The 20,238-nt window shown below is 33.9% G+C and overlaps 2 protein-coding genes across 2 annotated transcripts; one reads left to right on the top strand and one right to left on the bottom strand.

The window, feature by feature from the left end:
- Positions 1-8,519: 8,519 nt before the first annotated feature.
- LOC120069389 lies at positions 8,520-13,466 on the top strand. The gene is made up of 3 exons (XM_039021129.1): positions 8,520-8,787; positions 13,169-13,236; positions 13,323-13,466. The coding sequence occupies exons 1-3, from the start codon at positions 8,647-8,649 to the stop codon at positions 13,330-13,332; spliced, it is 219 nt and encodes a 72-aa protein (XP_038877057.1). The 5' UTR covers positions 8,520-8,646; the 3' UTR covers positions 13,333-13,466.
- A 1,188-nt stretch (positions 13,467-14,654) lies between these two features.
- On the bottom strand, positions 14,655-17,764 carry LOC120069399. The gene is made up of 3 exons (XM_039021142.1): positions 17,682-17,764; positions 17,414-17,582; positions 14,655-15,495 (listed from the first exon to the last, which is right to left on the bottom strand). The coding sequence occupies exons 2-3, from the start codon at positions 17,505-17,507 to the stop codon at positions 14,825-14,827; spliced, it is 765 nt and encodes a 254-aa protein (XP_038877070.1). The 5' UTR covers positions 17,508-17,582; positions 17,682-17,764; the 3' UTR covers positions 14,655-14,824.
- Positions 17,765-20,238: the final 2,474 nt, after the last annotated feature.

The following is a 20,238-nucleotide window of genomic DNA, read 5'->3' on the forward strand; positions in this document are numbered from 1 at the left end:
AACGACACGTTACCAATTATCATTTCTGCATCGTTAAGTAAGGAGAAAGAAGATGCTCTCATACAGATCCTAAGAAATAACGCAAAAGCCTTAGGATGGACCTTGGCAGACATTCGAGGAATCAGTCCCTCGTATTGCATGCACAAGATTCTTCTGGAAAAAGGAAAGAATGGATCAGTAGAAAGGCAACGCCGCTTGAACCCTGCCATGAAGGAGGTTATAAAGAAGGAAATAGTAAAATGGCTGGACGTCGGTGTCATGTACCCAATATCTGATAGCAGTTGGGTGAGCCCAGTACAATGTGTGCTAAAGAAAGGGGGGATGACAGTCATCACTAATGATAACAATGAATTGGTTCCCACAAGGACAACTACGGGGTGGAGAATCTGCATGGATTATCGTAAGCTGAATTTGGCCACTAAAAAGGACCACTTTCCACTCCCATTTATCGATTAGATGTTAGACAAACTTGCGGGGAATGAATTTTTCTATTTTCTTGATGGCTATTCAGGGTATAGCCAAATAGCAATTGTGCCGGAGGATCAAGACAAGACAACCTTCACGTGCCCATTTGGTACGTTTGCATTCCGACGCATGCCATTTGGACTCTGTAATACACCAGGCACCTTCAAAAGGTGTATGATGGCCATATTTCTCAGATTACTTGGAAAGATTAATCGAAGCTATTCCATGGATGATTTCTCAGTCCTTCGGCAGTAATTAATGACTATATGTTTGACTAACCTCGAAAAGTCTTAAAGAGATTTGCGTGTGTAAAAAATCTTATTCTGAACTGGTGAAGAAATGCCATTATCGTGGAGGAAGCGAAATAGTTCTGGGTCAACAAAATCTACAAGGCAGGATGGGAAGTCAATCAGGCCAAAAATTGATGCAAATTTCCTAAATACCCCCCCACCTGGGATATGTTAAAGACACTAGGAATCTGGTACATCGGGACACGCGGGATTTTATAGAAGATTTATTTCGCAATTTCTCCCAGTCGTCAAGACCCTTAAGTCACTTCTTAGAAGCTTGACACGCAGAGTATAATTTGATGACGACTGCACCAAAGCATTTAACATCTTTAAAGATGTATTGCCATCCGCACCCATGTTTGTGTTGCGTCCAATTCACCCTGATGTGCGATGCACAGCAGATATGACTTCTGGGCGCAATTTTGAGATCTAGCAGCATAAGGGTATAAGGGTGGTTGGCATATTTTCCTCATTGGTATCTATACGAGCAAACACACTTGAAGTGACGTGCAAAATGAGAACATTATACGACACAGAAAAGGAAACATGCCTCCGTAGTCGGTATTTGCCACTGGAAAATTTCGACAGTAACTTAATCGGAAAAAAACGTGGTGGTGTATACGAATCACTCTCGATTAAGTATTTAATGACGAAGAAGGATGCAAAAATGAGGTTGATATGGTGGGTGTTGCTCCTGCAAGAGTTTGACATAGAAATCAGAGACCGGATGAAAGGGCACCGAGAACCAAGTCGCCAAAATTCATTTGTCAAGATTGGAAAACTACGAGGTTCAAGGGACAGAAAAAGATATTGAGGAAGGATTCCCTGATGAGCTGCTGATGGCAGTAGACATTAATATTCCCTGGTATGCAGACATAGTAAACTTCCTAGTTTGTGATCAACTACCGGATGATTATACATACCAGCAGAAGAAGAAGCTAAGACATGACACCAAATTTTATTTCTAGGATGATCTATTCCTCTATCGACAAGAACCTGATCATATAATATGTCGATGTGTTCCTGAGCATGAAGCCAAGCACATTTTAGAGCTCTGTCATGAGTCTCCATACGGAGGACATTTTGGGGGGCAAAGGACGGCAGCAAAAGTCTTGCAGTGCGGCTACTTTTGGCTAACACTATTTAAAGATGCCCATGCCCAGGTTGTGCAATGCGACGGGTGTCAAAGGACGGGGAATATGTCTAAAAGAAATGAAATGCCATTGATGTCAATCTTAGAAGTTGAACTATTTGATGTTTGGGGAATTGACTTCATGGGCCCGTTTCCAGAATCCGAAGGTCATCAATATATTTTGGTTGCAGTTGATTATGCATGTGCCAAGAATGACATAGCCACTGTGGCGAAATTTCTGAAGAAAAACATTTTTGCTCGATATGGGATGCCACGGGCCTTAATCAACGATGAGGGCACTCACTTTATCAACCGTATAATTGCTAACCTATTGACTAAATTCAACGTCAGCCATCGAGTTGCAACTGCTTATCACTCATAAACTAATAGGCAGGCAGAGATTTCTAATAGAGAGATCAAAACTATCTTGGAGAAGGTCGTTAATACTGCCAAGAGGGATTGGTCACCCAAGCTTGATGAGGCACTATGGGCTTACAGGACTGCCTACAAAACACCAATTGGCATGTCCCCGTATGCCCTAGTCTTTGGAAAAGCTTGTCATCTGCCACTTGAGTTGGAACATAAGGTGATATGGGCATGCAAGAAGCTGAAGTTTGATTTAGCCAGTGCGGGGAAAGTTTGAAAGCTGTAATTGAATCAGTTGGTCGAATGGCGACGGGATGCCTATGAAAATGCTAAGATATATAATGAGAAAACAAAGAAATCGCACGATGACCGCATCAATGACCGGACATTCACCGAAGGTCAACAGGTATTTTTATTTAATGCATGTTTACGACTATTCCCAGGAAAGTTGAAGTCTCGCTAGTTGGGGCCATTCCGAATCAAAACAATCTTTCCTCACGGCGCAGTAGAATTAACAACTTTAGACAGAAGCAGCGCATTCAAAGTCAATGGTCAGCGGATCAAACCCTCCTATGGAGGCGACTTCAATCAACGCATGGATACCATTGACTTGGGCAAGCAAGATTAAACCACTTGCAGGGAAAGCGATTGCGGTAACTCTAAGAACTTCTTTCAATCGACCTTCCTATCTATGTTTACTTGCTTTCTTTACCATTTTCTTACTTCCGTAATTAATGTGTAGCAGAATTAGTCTTTTATGTGGTGGCAATTTAATTTCGCATATGTTTCCATACTTTTAAATGTAGTAGCGTCGGTCGTATAATTTTGTGAATGATGGGATGAATCACCGTAAGGTCTTTTCGACTTGCGTTTTTGATGAATTATAAAGAGAGGAAAATAAACTAGTATGTATGAGAGGATGGGTGTAGTAAGTGAAACCAAGAGAAGCTATGCGTTTAGTACACCCAAATACATTACGGTGAGGGGTGTGTTGTGCACGTATATGTCCTTTGCCAAGCCGTAGTTAAATGCACTCTGTTGAGGTATCCTCCATAAATGTGTTTAGGTAAGGGGTGTGCTATGGGGATGTATGCGTGTTGCCCGTCCTCGGCAAAAATGTATCTGGGTTTATTGGAAGCATGGTGTGAATTTTAAATCATGCACCTTTCTGAGTCAAATTTGTAAGTTAATTAAATTCTTTGACTCTTGTACAGGAAATAGGAAAAAAAAATTGTAATGCGTTTGTTTGTAATATATGTGTATACTTTGTTAATAGTCAATACAATCAGAGTATATATTCACTTTACTTTTTGCATGTGCCTCATTCTTTATCTTCCTTTGTTAATTTTTGTGACATTCTTAGTCTTTTATTTTTACGATCTTCATTACGTTACTATGATGTATTATATGTTTACACTTAGAATCATTTCCCATACTTAGTAAATTCTTACTACACTTAGTTAACTCTTAGTTTAGCAGTACTTTACCTTTTATCTTTCAAAGTTCTGCTCAAACCTTCTTTTTGAACTTTTCTTTTAAGTGTTTGTCTAGTCTATCCAAACAACGGAATGAGGACCTTGCTCATCTTTAAATTTGGGGGTGAGAAAGGTCTAAGCAGATAATATCAAGAATATGCAGTATTTAAGAAAATGCGTCCATTTTCCATTAAAAATAATAATAAATAAATAAATAATAAAAATATATAATATGTTATGCAAAACTCTTCCAATGTTAGCGCAAGGAAAACTTTCAAAACTGTTCCCACCTGATAAGAGTTTTAGTTTGTGAAAGGAGCATGTCATAGTTGGATGTTTTGTATGACACCCGTAGGAGCAAGCAAAACGAGGTGTGTTTCCAAGAAAACACGTCAGTATAATAAAAAAGAAAATAAAAAGAAGTGGCAAGGGAACATCTCGTCTGATTATTCATGAGTTAAAAGTTGAACACTAGCACACAACCGGTATTGGATGTTCACATGAAGACACCCTGTGGGCGAACAAAGCCAAAAACGAAGAGGTGTAACCATGATCAAACCTGTCTCTAAGTGAATAAATGACGCAAAGTTTTGCTCACCGCATTATAGAGAGTGAGCAGCAGAGTTGTGTTTGGATAAATTAAGAGATAAACATTTATTTTTGAAAACTAGGAAAAGTGTCTTTGAGCAGAATTTGTTACATAAAAGAATAAAATAGGGCTTGCTAAGAAATTAGCAAGGATAGAAGAAAGTGCGATGTCAAGTAATGTGCCTATGTGTAACATTTGGAGCAACCAATCATCGCAGAAATATAGGATAGGATTTGGAGCATGATTGCTTTAGTAGAAGATATGCTTGAGGACAAGCATATATCTAAATTTGGGGGTGTGATAACTTGTAGAAATACAAGTTATTATGCCACCTTATGATATTGCGGTCAAAAGTTAGTAATTATGCACTAATTGTATGAAAATTAGCCTAGTATTACAATAATTATAAATGTTTGCGATTACACCCACTAACACCAAAAAGATGGAAGACAAGCCGAACTTTACTCTGTTTTGCAGAAGACCAAGTCACCGCTTGCGCTCAAGGCTCACGAGAGACTAATCAACACATCTCTGTCACATTGCACCCATCAATCAATAATGAAGATTCGATTACCGCAATGATGGCGCAATGCAACAATTGATTCGAGAGCTGTGTCTCAACCGCATGCGATAATAAAAACAAACACCGCATGCGAACCTATGATCGAAAGATGCAGCTGAGCAACGCAAGACCGGAGGATGAGACACTTGTACAACTAATGGTTATGCAGAATTGACGGTCTGATTTCATAACAGAAGGAATAATATCCCTCCATCTTCGAGATAAGGCCGAGAGGTGAATCTCAGATCCAACCTGCCAAACACCCGATCGAAAGCTCTGTGCAAAGATCCCTGCTACCGGTGGAGCAAGCCTGAGAGAGAAGCTCTTCCTACCATCAAATCCATCCTATCCGGCAAGCAGATCTCCATTAAATTTGTGTCAAGACATTAGCACTTACTTATATCTGTTCTATCTCTCTTTCATTGTGTATTTCATGTTTTCTTTATCTCTTCATTCACACACCATGTATCAAACGTTTAGTAAAAATATTAAATGTTTCGATAAATTCCATTTACCATTCTCTGTCTATTTTCATTCACCCATCAATCACTTTCTCCATGATGTCTCTTAACCCCCTGATAAGCAATATGAATCACTAAGAACTAATCTATATTAAAGATATAAAATATGTTTAGCTAAAGCATGCTAGATGGCATCTTCACCTGTGAAAGCAAAAGTGAAGGTGTCATTCTAATCTATCGAGAAAAGGTCAGGAGAATGCGTTAACTAAAGCGAGGAGTACTTGCAGACATGGAAGAAACCTTGCGTTCATTACGTTAGTCTCTGTTTCACCACAGACATATGGGAGCACGGCCGATCACTGAGAGTGTACGCCAAGAGAAGAGCGGAACAGTATTTGTACCTTCAATCCAATTAAGAACTTGCGTTGTTTATATTATTTGTCTTTCTCTTTCTATTATATTCATAAGACTTGTCGCCGCATCCCATGTCTTTGCATAACTTTCACAGCCAGTCTTAATCCCAGCATCTTGTACATGAAGTCTGTATCTTGTATCATCTAGCTTAGGTTTACTGTATTTTTATGTTTTTATCACATCTTTACTGCTTTCCTTTATTTTATTGCAATTTATATACTTGTACAGACATACTTTTAAAGATTGAAAACCTGGTCGCATGTATCATGAACATACCACAATAACCTAAACCAGTCCCCGTGTTCGACCTCCAATCACACTGAGAAACTTGCGGTGGAATTACACTTGGTTCCATCATAAGGAAACTTGTGACAAAGAATGGCATACTACATGAACATCCATAATTAATGCATAATTAGAAGCAGTATCGCATCATTGTGAGCAATTTATATCATCAACCCAAGCTCATTACAAATTTCTCCATGCGGTCATCTATGCGATAGCCCGGCTTCCGCGTCTGCGTCCGCTTCCTGCGTTTGCTACAAAAATAGACAATTGAATGCATAATAACGCATAATAGTGGGTTCGCCGAGATTCTTGATGCTGAATGATGCAAACTCATTTTCTCATGAATTCCTAACATAATTGTCGTATATTCTGCTTAACAACCCTCATAATTCTAAATAAAAGGCCTAAGATGACGTACATTTCTAACCTTCATCACTTATCAACACAATCATTAGTAAGAGAAGAAAAGTTGCATCTAAACGCCTATAAATGCACCATAAAATCGCCATGCAAACACAGGAGAAGAATAGGAAAAAAAAAAACTCTACAAAAATCCATTCATTTTTCCACCATTTACAAACCTTGAGGGAACACTTAAGAATCATCTCTGGAGGTAGAAGAGGAACTCCATTTTCAACACTCCTAGTGAAGCAGTCATTGATAAAGCCAAAGAAAGCAAGAAATTGTGCACCACGATTTATTTCTCTATCTCTATTTCCTATCTTATTGTATTTATATTGTATAAATGTAGAGAGACCTCTTTCCTCAATATGAATACATATTTGCTTCATCTCTCATCCATCTTTTCTATTTTAATTATGAGTAACTAAACCATTTATGGGTTGAGAAGCATTTAGCTAACATGAACTAAGCAATTAAACCATATGTTCTACTTGTTTTATGCATACTTATTGAAAGGCTTGAATAACTCGAGAGATTATTCTAAGTAGATTAAATCTAGGTTCGAAAGAACTCGAGATTATTCTAAGTGTTAATATTTCGAGATTGATTATAATTGATGAAAGTCTTTGTGACAGCAACTGATAGCTACTATTAGTGATAACCACGACAAAAGATTATTAGTGATAGCTACTGTGTTACTCTTACAAAGTTGATAGTCATTTATAAAAGTCTATAGCCACTAATAGTTTTCCATCACTGGTATAGCTCAATCTTTCAAAGTTGTTGGGTCTCTTTCAATGTTGATAAGTACTTGTAAAAGTTTATCATTGATAGTCACTGGTAGCCTTAAGTGTTAATATTTTAAGGTTGATTCCAATTGATGAAAGTGTATCAATGGTAATCACTGATAACTGATATCAAATTGAAAGCTAATATTTCAATATTGTATAAATATTTCTCAAATTAAAAGCTAACACTGATAGGAGTTATCAATGATAGCAACTGATAATAGTTATCGATGGCCATCACTGATAGCAGCTATCAGCGACAACTTTTAATTTGAGAAAATCGGGGAGAAGCAAGCAAAGTGGTAGCTAGGCGTGGGCTTTTTAGTCCTTTACCGTTTTTTGTTCTATATATACAATTACTTTGTCCTTATACTACATATTCTATTATTTTTTACTTGAATTCCATTTATGCAACTAGCCCTATTTTTTACATAATTTGCAGTATAATAGTTGAATTATTGGAAAAGTGTCAGAAATAGCACGTTTAAGTTTTTACCTTACAAAACTAGCATCTTTTTTTAAAACTCGTAAAAATAGTTTTTCTCGATCCATCTCGAGCGAGATCGACCACGAGATTTTATTTAAAAAATCAAATTTTTCTAACTTATCGATTGTTTGAGGCTTTTTCGATACATCTAGCCAGATTATACACTGAGCTTTCTCGATGCATCTTGGTGATAATATCAGACAAAATAACACCAATATTCTATATATTTGAGCTTTCTCGATAAAATCTCGAGCATAATTAACATCGAAACTCATATATTTAAGCTTTCTTGGTGGAATCTCGGACAGGATTAACATCGAGATTCTATATATATCTCAAATCTTACCCAAATTTTCGGAAAAAAATGATCTTTTCCAAAATTTAAAAATGTTAAATCAATTTGAAAATTTTAATTTGATAATTGAAAAATGCATTTGGAATTTTAAAAATTCATAAAATTGGGAAAACATAAATAATGCTAAAGATATGAAAAAATACGTAATAATATGATATAATATTTAATAAACATAACTGAATTTAGAGAAAATTTTAAAATAGTATAAGATTTGGAAATATTATAAAAATATATATATATATATATATAGCAATCTTAGTGTGTAATCAGTCAAGATGGATCGAGAAGATCTTGGAAAAATGTTGATTTTTTAACTAATTCTTGGTGGACGATCTCGTTCGAGATGAACCGAAAAAAATTATTTTTACGAATTTTTAAAAAACGTGCGAAGGTAAAAACGGTTATTTTTCACCATTTCCCACGTTCTTATACGAAAGAGACCATTTTTGAGTCTTTGACCAACGTAATATCTGAAGAGAGGAAAACCCTCTAAAGTTGTCTCGAATGATACTTTGATCGTTGAAGAGAATCCGCGGTTCGTCAAAAAGCGGCAGTCGTCGTCGTCGGTGGCAATGGCTCGGGCAAGCAGGAATGGGAACGAATCTTCGGGGGTAGGATTTCTTAAGGCGGCTTTCAGATACTTGAAGATGGCAGAATTTGAGATCCTTTTCGTTCTCTTCTTCATCGTAGCTTTTATTCTCTTCAAAGATCTTGTAAGTCTCTCCGTTATTCGTCTGTTGCTATTCTTGCTCTGTTTAAGGCTTATTGTCTCAATTGGATTGGATCCGGCGGTGTAGACCGGAGTGATAATTGTAGAGCTCCGTCTTTTCTTGTTTTCGTTGTTTTGTAATCTTGTTATCAGAAGTTCCCCCTCCCCGATGTATCTAGTTACTGATTCTAAACTTGTGAAAACATTAAAAATCTTCGCTAATTTCGGAAGACAAACACATTTTTTGGGAACTTCTGTCTTTTTAGTTTTCAGAAGTTGATTGGCTAGAAGGTAGAAAATGTTTTTGAAAGTAGATGAGAAAACTAGGAAGAAATTTATGCAAGTATGATTAGAAAATAAAGAAACAAATTTATCGTATAGGCCCTTGCATATAGAAATAAAGAAATGCCATGCCATTTTACAAGCCGTTTAACAAAGAGATAAAGAAGTTGAAAGGATTGCGGGATGTAATTGTTCTCAACAGGCAATGGTTGATTTGGCTACTACCGTTGGCTTGTCAGCTTTGCTACTTGGACCATTGGATATTTAGGATTGCCCCTTGGCAGAAACCTTTACATTTGTGATGGAAAAAATTGCAAATTGAGCTTTTCGAAATGGCAGAACTTGCGGTTGTTGCTAGTTCGTGTTAGCCAAGTTGATGGTTGCTAAGGTTCCTGCCTATTTTCTTCTGATGTTCAGAATTCTTCCCATTGTGACTGAGAACATGGAGAAGTACTATTAGAAATTTTGCAAAGAAAGCAACTGATTGCAATTGGCATGAAATGGAAAATGGTTGTTTCTGTTTGTGAAGAAAGATCTCATATCGGGCACATGAGAAATGGAGTGACGCTAGCCAATGGATTGACCATTTTAAAAAAATAAAATCATCCAAAGCAACTGTGTAAAGATCATTGGGGCTTGAAAATAGGCTGTTGTCGCTATGGTCATAGTAAAATATTGGTTTGATATTGCTAGACATAGCTTTCTTATTGAAGGTTGACTTTCAAGTGAATAGAAGTGCTTTGGTTAAATTCTTAGAAGATCTCCATATGGGAATATCTTTCAAGTCTATCATTCCCTAGGCATAGGCTTTATTCCAGTGTGGAGAATGAACTGTTAAATGTTGGTAGTTCTTAGGTTGGTAAGACCGAAGGGGGGAATGTGGCAAGAGATGAAGGGAGAAGGCAAAAGAGAGGAAGGATATCTCTAATCAGCTGTAGACTTGGGAGTAAAATACCAGTCTGTATATACAAGTATTCACAGTACAGAAGGAACTAAAGTAATATTTTTAATGGGAAAGAAAATCAGCCCATATTTGGTGATTTCTAATAGTAATTAGTAACTACACAAAGGAGAATGGGCTACATAAATGGCCTCAAGTAAGCAAATGACATTCTCTACACTTTCCTGCAAGCTGTTATAGATGTTAACCCATGCTGCTTTTTCTTGATTCACCATGTGATTAGGTTTCTTTATACATACATATAGTATCCTGAGATAGATCGTTGATCAATTGTTGATCTACCAGTCTGCATCTGTATGGATTTCATCAGACCTTTCTGTTTTCATGAAGTCAAGTCATTCCTTCCGTATCTCATTATTGGTGTAACTCCTTGCATATCTACTTAGGAACATCCAAATATTATAGGGAAAATAGTGAAGATTATACTTATTTGGTGAAATTGTAGGATAGCTTAAAATGGAAATTTATTGTCCTCGAGGGTATTCAGTTAATTCCTTTTATTTGGACTTTGGAGTATGGTGTAGTTTCATAGGAGTTTTTCCCAGTTATTGCTTCCTCCAATTTTTTAGGTTGATTTTTTGGTAGTTATGGATATGGATGCCCGAAGAAGGGTATGTTCTGATAGCATGTAGAAAAATATGAAGGGAATGGGAGAGACATTGTAGAGAGATGATTTCTCTAATCATGTTTTCAAGTGGGTAAAAATATGAGCCTAAATATACAACATTTTCACAATACAGAAGTAAAAGATTTGTACCCAAGGAAATAAAATATGCTTAGTGAGTAAGAGAGTGATCCCTGTCTTTGGTTGTTCCAACAGTTACTGCATAAAGGAGAATGGTCCAAATTTCTTAGTATAACATGGAACTTTACAATAGGCCTTAGCCAACAAATTTATTTATCAACATAAACAGGGGAAGATTTGAGAGCTTCCCATCTCTCCCAAGCAATCTCCTCGGAGAGTTCAATTAACGAATACATCAAAAAGATACCATTCTCACTCAACAAACACTCCTATATACTCCTTACAACTCACTAGACTATAACTTACTCGGAATATAGTGGGCCCCTTACAGAAAATCCCTCTCAGCACTATGTGAATAAACTTTAATAGTGGGGTAACTGGGGGCCTATCACCTTATTTTCTAAGAATTCCATGGTATTGAGTGAAGATTGGATAGTTTTGAAAAATATCTTGGAATTCTTCTCTCTTCACTGCGAGATCAAAGGATATCATTGATGGAGCATTCGTGCCATTCCCTTCTTTTAGGAATCACTATTTCATTAGATATTGTTGTGGATACCATCATTCGTTTCTTTTCAAGCTCAATTGGAAAGTGGTGTCCTTAGAGAGGAAAATTGTTTATCCGTTCCTTCATGATAGCATCAACAATGCTAGCTGAAAAGCATTTTTTGTGACCTCGTTTGGATATGGTATGGCCATAGATTGATTTCTTATTTCTCATATCTTCTTTTTTGGCATTGATGAAACTTTCTTTTCTTGCCAAAAAGAAAATTTTAAAAAAGTTCTAGGCAACCATCTCAAACCATATGGGGAATCTGGAAATATGCAGTAAAATGATTTCGGTGTAGCAATTTATCCATGTACTGCATTTAGAAATACTACACTTCGGCCTTTTGCTTGTCAAGACCAAAAGGCCGTTGCTAGAGCAGCAATGGAACTTCTTGAAATGTGACCATATTCATGACTAAAATCAGTTCTCAGGATTTAGAATGGGGCCAAAAATTTTGTAGAATGGTTTATGTTCATCAATCATAACTCAGGTGGGGAAATTGCTTAACACCTCCTTAATTCTAATGAGCTGGTATAAATTTAGTTGTATGTTTTCAATTCTGAGGTGTAGTCAGATTGAGATAGGATAACATTCATATGATAATGGAAAGAATCTTCATATCTTGGACTTTCCTGGATAAAAATTGTGGATAATACTTATGTTGCTTGCTATGTAGGCATCAACATTGAAAATTAATTTCATCGTTAATGGGTCTTCTAGATTCAGTGTTCACTATCCATTTCTGGTGTTGAAGTTAGTTGTCAAGGTCTGAATGCTATTGATGAGCATGCCGTTATTTATTTTTCTCTATTTTTCTCTAATGCAAAGTAGTAGGATTAAGAGTCCGTTTGGATTGACTTAAGAACAAACTATTTTTTCAAAGAACTCATTTTTATTTAAACACTTTTGATAAAAAAAAATAATTAAAATACACTTAAAAAGATATTTTGAATGATTGGTAAACACTTCAATTTCTTCTAAAACGACTTATTTTTTAAATTAAACTCTTAAAAATATAATCCAAACACATCCTAAATCATATTTGTGACAGTAATGACGTCTGTTTCAAATGACTTCTGAATTATTCCCTTGGTCTTATCATTTTGGATTAGAGCCCATTTTCATCTTGTCAATGTGTTAGGTTCTGTTTTTTTTTTTTTAATGCCACTTTTGTATTATTTTATTTCTTCTCAATGAAAGCTCACTTAAAATTAACACCTAGGTCATTGCACATGATTCCACACTTTCTACAATACTTTTAGCAAGGATGAAAATATTCGTTCATATGTTGATATATCCATAAATCGAAGGATTCAATATTGACATTAAATATTTATGGATATCTCCAACATGTTTTATTAATGTTTGTAAAACATAAAAAGTGTCATACATTTAGTTCAATATGAACAGAAATACTAATAACAATATTCATAACGTAGTTTGGGAGTAAACAATTAAATGTAAATAAATTTTATAAAATTCGTGATTTATAGAAATATTCGTTGGTATCAACATTTCGTCGGTATGTCCATAAAATTGAAATACTGATATCAACATCGATATTTTAATCCTTGCTTTTTAGGTTGTCTAGATTTCATTTTAGTTCCTAGACTTTTATAACTTTTATATTTGATTTAATAAATTTTTCCATAAAATTGATTTTGGTCCTCGAGACTAATCTTTATAATAAGTTTTGTGACGAAAAATCTAGCATAAACACATTCGTTTGTTGCTTAATTACCGTGTCACTAGATCAAGAACATTCTCATCTCTATTTGTCTTATTATTCTTCCTCTATTGATGTGCAAATGTCGAGAGATTCGAATAATTGTGGGATTCAATTGCAGACATCAAGGCCAGAGTACAATCAGATTCTTGTAAAGAAGCCTGAGGGATTTGATATGTGGCCATTCCAGTAAATTCTTGACCTGCATTCATGTAATCTGACTCAATACTCACTCTCAACTTTCTAAGTTTGTATCTTTTTATGTTGTTGTGCAGGGTGATGTAAAAATGTCCACTCACATGTTGACATTTTTATTGATTTTATTGTAAGTTGACAGTTGTTTTCATATTATCCGAAGTTGAAAGATGTAAAAAATGTTCATCAACATCCATATAATATTTTTATTGATTTTGTCATAAGATAGATTTTGAAGGAAATATTGGTTTTAGAAATGGTGGGTAAGTGTCAAGAAAATGTTAAAAGAATGAAGGATATATTTGGTTTAACTTGAGTGTGTAATTTTTTGAAATAAGTCATCTTTAAAAATAATAATAATAATAAAGTACTTGGCGACCACTTAATAACTTTTGAAATATTTTTAAAGTATATTTTAAAATATTTTTTATTAGAAGAGTTTAAATAAAAATGATTTTTCTTTTTTTAGAAATACTTTTTTTTCAAGTCAATCGAATAGGTCAAAAAAAATGCTAAGTGATAAATGGCATAAGTGACACCAATGTGGTAATATTTATTTGCTTGATTGTTAAGTAAGTTTAAGGGAAATTTTTATAAATAAAAAAAAATAAAAAAATATTTACATATTTTATAGCAAAAAGTTTTAAAAGTGCTTTGTACTTTTGGAATTTTTTGTCATAAAATGTAAAAATTTTAAAGGCCCCTAAATTTAAAGCTTTTTTAAAAACGTCGACATCAATCAACATCGGTCAATATGAGTATAGGCCACGGAAGGTGTATTGCAATAAATGAAAAGTAATTTGAGAAGTGGGTTTCATTCTTTTATGTTTGTTATGTTTACCAGTGTTCTATAGTACAGGTAGGTTTTAATTGAAATCTGTAATCAAGTAATGTAATCTGAATGACGAGTACGAGAAAATTACGTTGTATCATTACTATTACCGTTATAGTTATGGTTATGATTATCATTATTGTTACTGTTTTAGAGAAAAACTGTGAATTTTGACACATTTATCGTTGCTGTTACAATTTGGCGATAACAGTAAATTTGATTTTAAAAAAATTAATTTAAGGTAAATGCAATAAAAAAACAATCTAATTACATACAATCAAAAACGATCTAATTATATTTGCAATTTTGGCTCATTATGATTGATCTGTTAATGGAATTCGATTACGATTACACTAATTTTCATTATGAGTGGATAAACGTAGTCATAATTCAACATCAATTAACATTTATTGTACTTAAAAAACAAATTATAAATTTGAATACATTATATTTTGGCACTTTGTTGGTTCGGTAAGGGGGGAGAAATAATTTTCAAACATGGTTTTGGAATATTGTAACATTGTAGGCCCTCTAACTCTATCTTTTGAATAAACAATGGAAGGTTTCAACTGCAACAGGGTAAGAGAAATAAATCCGAGATATAAATATACAGTTCAGCTTCAAGTTTCAACAATGTAAATACGAGTCACAATATAGTTAATGCAAGCGGGTACATAATTAAGAATCGATTTTCACACTTTCAAGACATCTCTTTGGTTTAATTGAAGCCAAGAACAACACTACTGAACTCTACTCTTCCTTGTCCGTCTGTGTTGCTTCCTCTGGAGCATTGCTGCTGCTAACTCTAGCCACGAGTTCCTCAACTGGGATTTTAACAACATCACGACGCACTCCAATGTCAGAAACAAGTCGACTAGCACAATACATACCCACACCCACAAGTGCTAGACCGCTACAACTGGTGGTTAAAAATCGAAGTGGAGAAGAAACAATTGCACTAGTGGCCGCGAGAAATGACGCAGCTTGCCCGCTCCTACCGATGCTAAGGGTTGTGTAAACAAGCAGTCCAGTTTTACAATAGATGGCAAAGTCTTCACAGTTGTTCTTGAAGATGTGGTACATACCAAAGCCATTTTGGAGGAGGAAAGAAGCACGATGAAGGACAACTTCAGATGGATCAGAAGAAGCAAGAGTGCAAGTCCCGCCACGAGCTTTCGCGAGGAAGAACGCGTGCGTGACACCGTATTCAAAGATGTAAAGATCGCCACCACCAAGAAAACAATCCAAGCACGAACAGATTACGCCATCACCATTTGACTGATCACCGCATACAGGACATGGATTGTCTAGAGAATGAGGAGATGAACTAACAAGGAATCGATCTAGTACCGTTCCTGAGCCGATTTCCAAGCCTCCTCCTCGAGTGAAGTGGATCACCTTTCCATCACCAATAAAAATCCCTGGAGTAATATAAGTAGACAAGTAAAAATGACAAAATTCATTATTCAGGATTGATTACTAACAAAAGTTGTAGTATTTAAAGAGAGACTTCTACTGATAATTGCGATCAATGAGTCACTTATGAACGATACCTTTCCAGACATTTCCATATTCTCAAGGAATTCCTCTATGATATTTGATAAACATGCAACAACAGAATAAGAAAAAAAACCTTCCTCAGTCTCATCCACTTTCCCTCTCAAAGGAAAGAGCAAATGCACATTCATTAGAAAAGATAACCACAAAACACACACTAGGAAAACTATTATCTAAAAGCTATCAAAGCGAATTTAACATCTAAGTATAAATCAATTGCATGGCCTCCTGACCTATTGAGAGTATTCGATGTCCTTAGAACTCAAGAACACAATTGTACAACCTATAGAACATATCATGTTCAAGTAAGGCCGTAAAAGAATGTTCACTGTCGCTGTCCAGCAAATAAATAAATTTCTTCATGATGTCAAGAATAAACAATTCCATCACTCTAAGTGGAAGACCAAATATGCACAAATCTGTGGAAAGGGATGAATAATTCTATATATCAACCAAAAAGAAGCTGGACCCCAGCAGCAGAAAAAGCAGACTTTGAGTGGCATGTACAAAGAATTTGAGAAGTAGAGCAAACAGGATTCAGACCAAACACACAAGTCATATCAGCATAATACATACAATCACACCAAACTGTTGCATCTATGAAGTGGGTAATAACTAATAACTTTATAATAACCAGTACACTCTTGATCATAGCACCTACCATCACTTTCCCAAATTGTTTACAAGAGAACATATCTGGATATAAACATGTTAATTTTATTTCTAGAGATAAAATTAAGTATTACACAACAAAGACAGACATTGAAGATAAGGTATTGCTCAAGCCCAAAGTCAAAGAACTTAGGAAAAACAACATAAGTTTTCATTTATTGTAAATGGAGTGAGACCGTAAGGAAAAAAAAAAAAAAAAAAAAAAATTGGGAAGAGGGAGTACTTACTCCTAATTTATCTTAGATTTAAAACTTGTAAGCTAGATTTTATCGCTTTTCTTCTAATTTTCCCTCTAAATTTTTTGGGTTCAAACATTTTATACACAGAAAGTTACAACATAAAATTTTGCCTCTCTTATTAAAAAAGGCAATCGCAAATATAACAATCACGCCTAAAGTATTAGCAGATATAGCAAATTTTAGATTTAGTTTTTAAAGTCTAAGACCATATCGCTAATAGGAGTTTATCGTTGATAGATTTTTCTACATTTGCAATTCTTTAAAAATGTTGCTATGTACTTAATTATTAACCTAAAAGTCTTATCCATTGCAATTACCGTATAAAAGAAGAAAAGATTCGGCCTTGCTCGTAAAAATGGAAATAATACAAAATCAAGTAGCCAAAAGTGAATAAGAGGTCCTCCATATGAGATACTTCATTCAGGGGATTTTTTACATTTTCCTTAATTCATAAGCAACTCCACTGCCACTGGAAAGTCAGCAGAGCAATGGGAATTCAATCACTTCAGATTTATATAATATATTCACGAGTTGAAATCCATAATCAAAGAAATTAGCATAAATTACAGCCAACACCATCCCTGGCCTTCCCAGCCCCACAGTTCAAGAATAATCCCAAATCCAGATCCAATAACTTTCAAACTACACAATCGACGATGAAATGACAATTTCTAAAAGAAAATCAAAATGCCCATAAAAGGAAAACAATACAGCAATGAGTGGTAGTGATTCCAGAATGCAGTTACGCAATTGAGGGCAAACCAGAGCATAAGAAATAGATACAAAATCCAAAAGGGTAAAAGAAAACTACGCCCAAATTAGAACAAAATCAAAAAATAAGAGATCGAGAAGAAAGAGAATGAGAAGAAACCGTGATGAGCATAAATATAGGCCTGCCTCCAAGAATAGATGTGATCCCCCGGTTTCAATTCCTCCCTCGAAATCTTATTCGACAGCACTCCCATTTTAAGGGACTAACAAGAACGATCTCACGTATTACGATTCCACTTGAAGGGGATAAGAAATTCTTCAGAAGATAGCTGAAGAAAGAGCAGAAAGCGAAATCGGAGGGGTTATGGAGAAGAATTAGCGGAGAAATGAAGCAAAGTGAGTAAAAAAAAAAAAAGATAACGAAAAACCATGAAAATTGGCAGAGAAGATAGCTTTGTCCCACGACTAGAATTTAACGCACTGTGTAAGGGAACATATGCTTTTAAACTTGTATCTAATTTAAAAAAATAAGTCGCGTGTTCTGTATATTAATCGATTTTTATCAAAAAAAAAAAATATATATATTTAAATAAAAATATTTTTTCCCAAATCAACCCAAACAGACTTTAAGATGTTCAAAATTTTATATATTAATTTAACGTAATTATATTTAGAAAAAAATTAACATTTTAGTTCCTAAATTTTGAAGATCGTGTGTCTGGTATTTAAGTTTTCAAAATATTTTTCTAGTCCTCAAAATTTTAAGAATATGTATATTTGATCTTTAAGTGGGTGTTTGGCCCACTAAGAGAAGTTAATAAGTTTGGAATTTATGTTAAGTTTAGCAAATTTGTGTTTGAGATGTAGAGAATTCTAAGATGATATTTCTCAATACTTGTACAAACTAGATTAAGATGAGAGGATGGAGAATTTTTCTAGTACTACGGTGATACTATACTTTCCCTGTTCACACCATAAATTTGTCTTTTTATAAATATTTGTGGACGTCACGTTGATGGCAGCAAGACCCATACTATTTTAAAAAACACATTGACATGATACACAATAAATAGAGATAGTCTGGAAAATTATTCATACTATCGTAGTATAGTGACATTATTCGAGAAAATGGAGTTATCCGATAAATGTGAAAAGTTGAAATTGATGGGAAGATGGAGTTTATTGATAAATGAGAAAAGTAGAAAATAATAGAAAGATAGAGGTATTCGATAAAAATGCAAACTATTTCAATAGTGTTCACTATTGAAGTTGAATTATTAATGCTAACTTGGCCCAAACGGCCTCTAAATTTTCAATATATACCTTTTTGGTCTTGAGTTTTTAAGAATGGTTTTAAAATATTATAATTTTGTAATATCTTAAATATTTTTAAATTATAAAAATAACTTTAACTTACAATTATTTAAAAAAACACTTCATGCACTTAAGATTCTTAACTGTACCTATTTTTCAAAATTTAGAACTATAAAAAAATTGCATTTTGGAAACATATATATTAAATAACTAATTGACTAATCGTTTCCAATACATTTTAGTTAATTGACTGATTGACTATAAATTCAAAATTTACTACTTGACTAATTGACAAAAATAATATATATATTTTAGTTAATTTTACGACAAGTATTTCAACAAATAACTAATTGACTAATCATTTTCAATAATAACTCTTAGGCTTAGTTTGAATTGTTTCCATATTTGAAATAACTATTGTAGATCGTGTTGTTCCAAAATAATAAATTGTCGTGATTTAATTATAATAACCAAAATAACATTGTTAGTTAATATTTAAATCAACTTCTTAATAAGGCGATTGTGTAAGATTTTGTATAATTTAAATTGTCAACTAATTAAATTTAAAATACAACTGGTTAGACGACTTGACTTCATTTGAGTATCTTTTGGTGGAATAAACATGAAAGGATAAAAAGGTTCAATATTTCTCAAAATACATAATTACAAAAATAAAGGGATAAATTACAGATTTGATCTCTTCGATTTGGAGAAAGTTAAAATTTAGTTCATATGATTTATAACTAAAATTTAATCCTTGTGATTTGATCAAACTTTAATAAACACCTATAATAGGAACTATTGACGAGATTTTTATTGAAGCATAAAAACTATTCATGAGATTTCATCAAACCATGAGGACTAAATTATAACTTTTAAAATAGTAGGAACTAAACGTTAAATTGGCGTTTGGGGCGTTGAGTAAATAAGCCGTTAACAAAATTTTGTAGATGAATGACATGTTTGATAACTATTTGATTTTTTTATTTTTTGTTTTTTATTTAAAAAATTAAGCTTATAAACATTTGTTCTAATCACATTATTAAATTTTTGTTGACACATCAACATTTCTATCGATATTTTCACATTTCTTTGAGTTCAACATCGACATAAAAGGTAAATCAACATTTTCATTATGTCGGAAAAAAATCAACTAAACATAAAATATGCATCGACAAGTCACTGATGTAAATATAATATAAATAGTAAATATGTTAGTTAATTTTTAAAAAAAAAAACATAAATGTTTGTTTATCAATTTAATTGTTTCTCAATATTTTGTTTTTATAATTGGTGAAAAATATCTATTGGCATCATCGATATTTCCATTCATATTTTCGTTAAACTAAGACATCGACATTTTAAACTCTAATTTTAAGTTCTAACTATCAGTTCATGTGTTTTGTCTCATTATCAAATTTGCAAAGAAAAAAAAACCATGTTTTCAAAATAACAATATTATATTAATTTTAAGACCTACCATTCAATAATGATTTTTTTTTAATTTTCCATTTTCAGAAAATGATATCAAGTGGTTCTAATTCTTAGTAGAACCATATTAATAAATTTACGTCGACTTGTTGATATTTCCACTTTTATATAAGTTTAACATCTACATAAGAGGTGAATTAATATTTCCATTATATTATCGAAAAATCTACAAGACATAAG

The sequence above is a fragment of the Benincasa hispida genome, unplaced genomic scaffold (genome assembly GCF_009727055.1).
Source record: "Benincasa hispida cultivar B227 unplaced genomic scaffold, ASM972705v1 Contig384, whole genome shotgun sequence".
Lineage (NCBI taxonomy): Eukaryota > Viridiplantae > Streptophyta > Magnoliopsida > Cucurbitales > Cucurbitaceae > Benincasa > Benincasa hispida.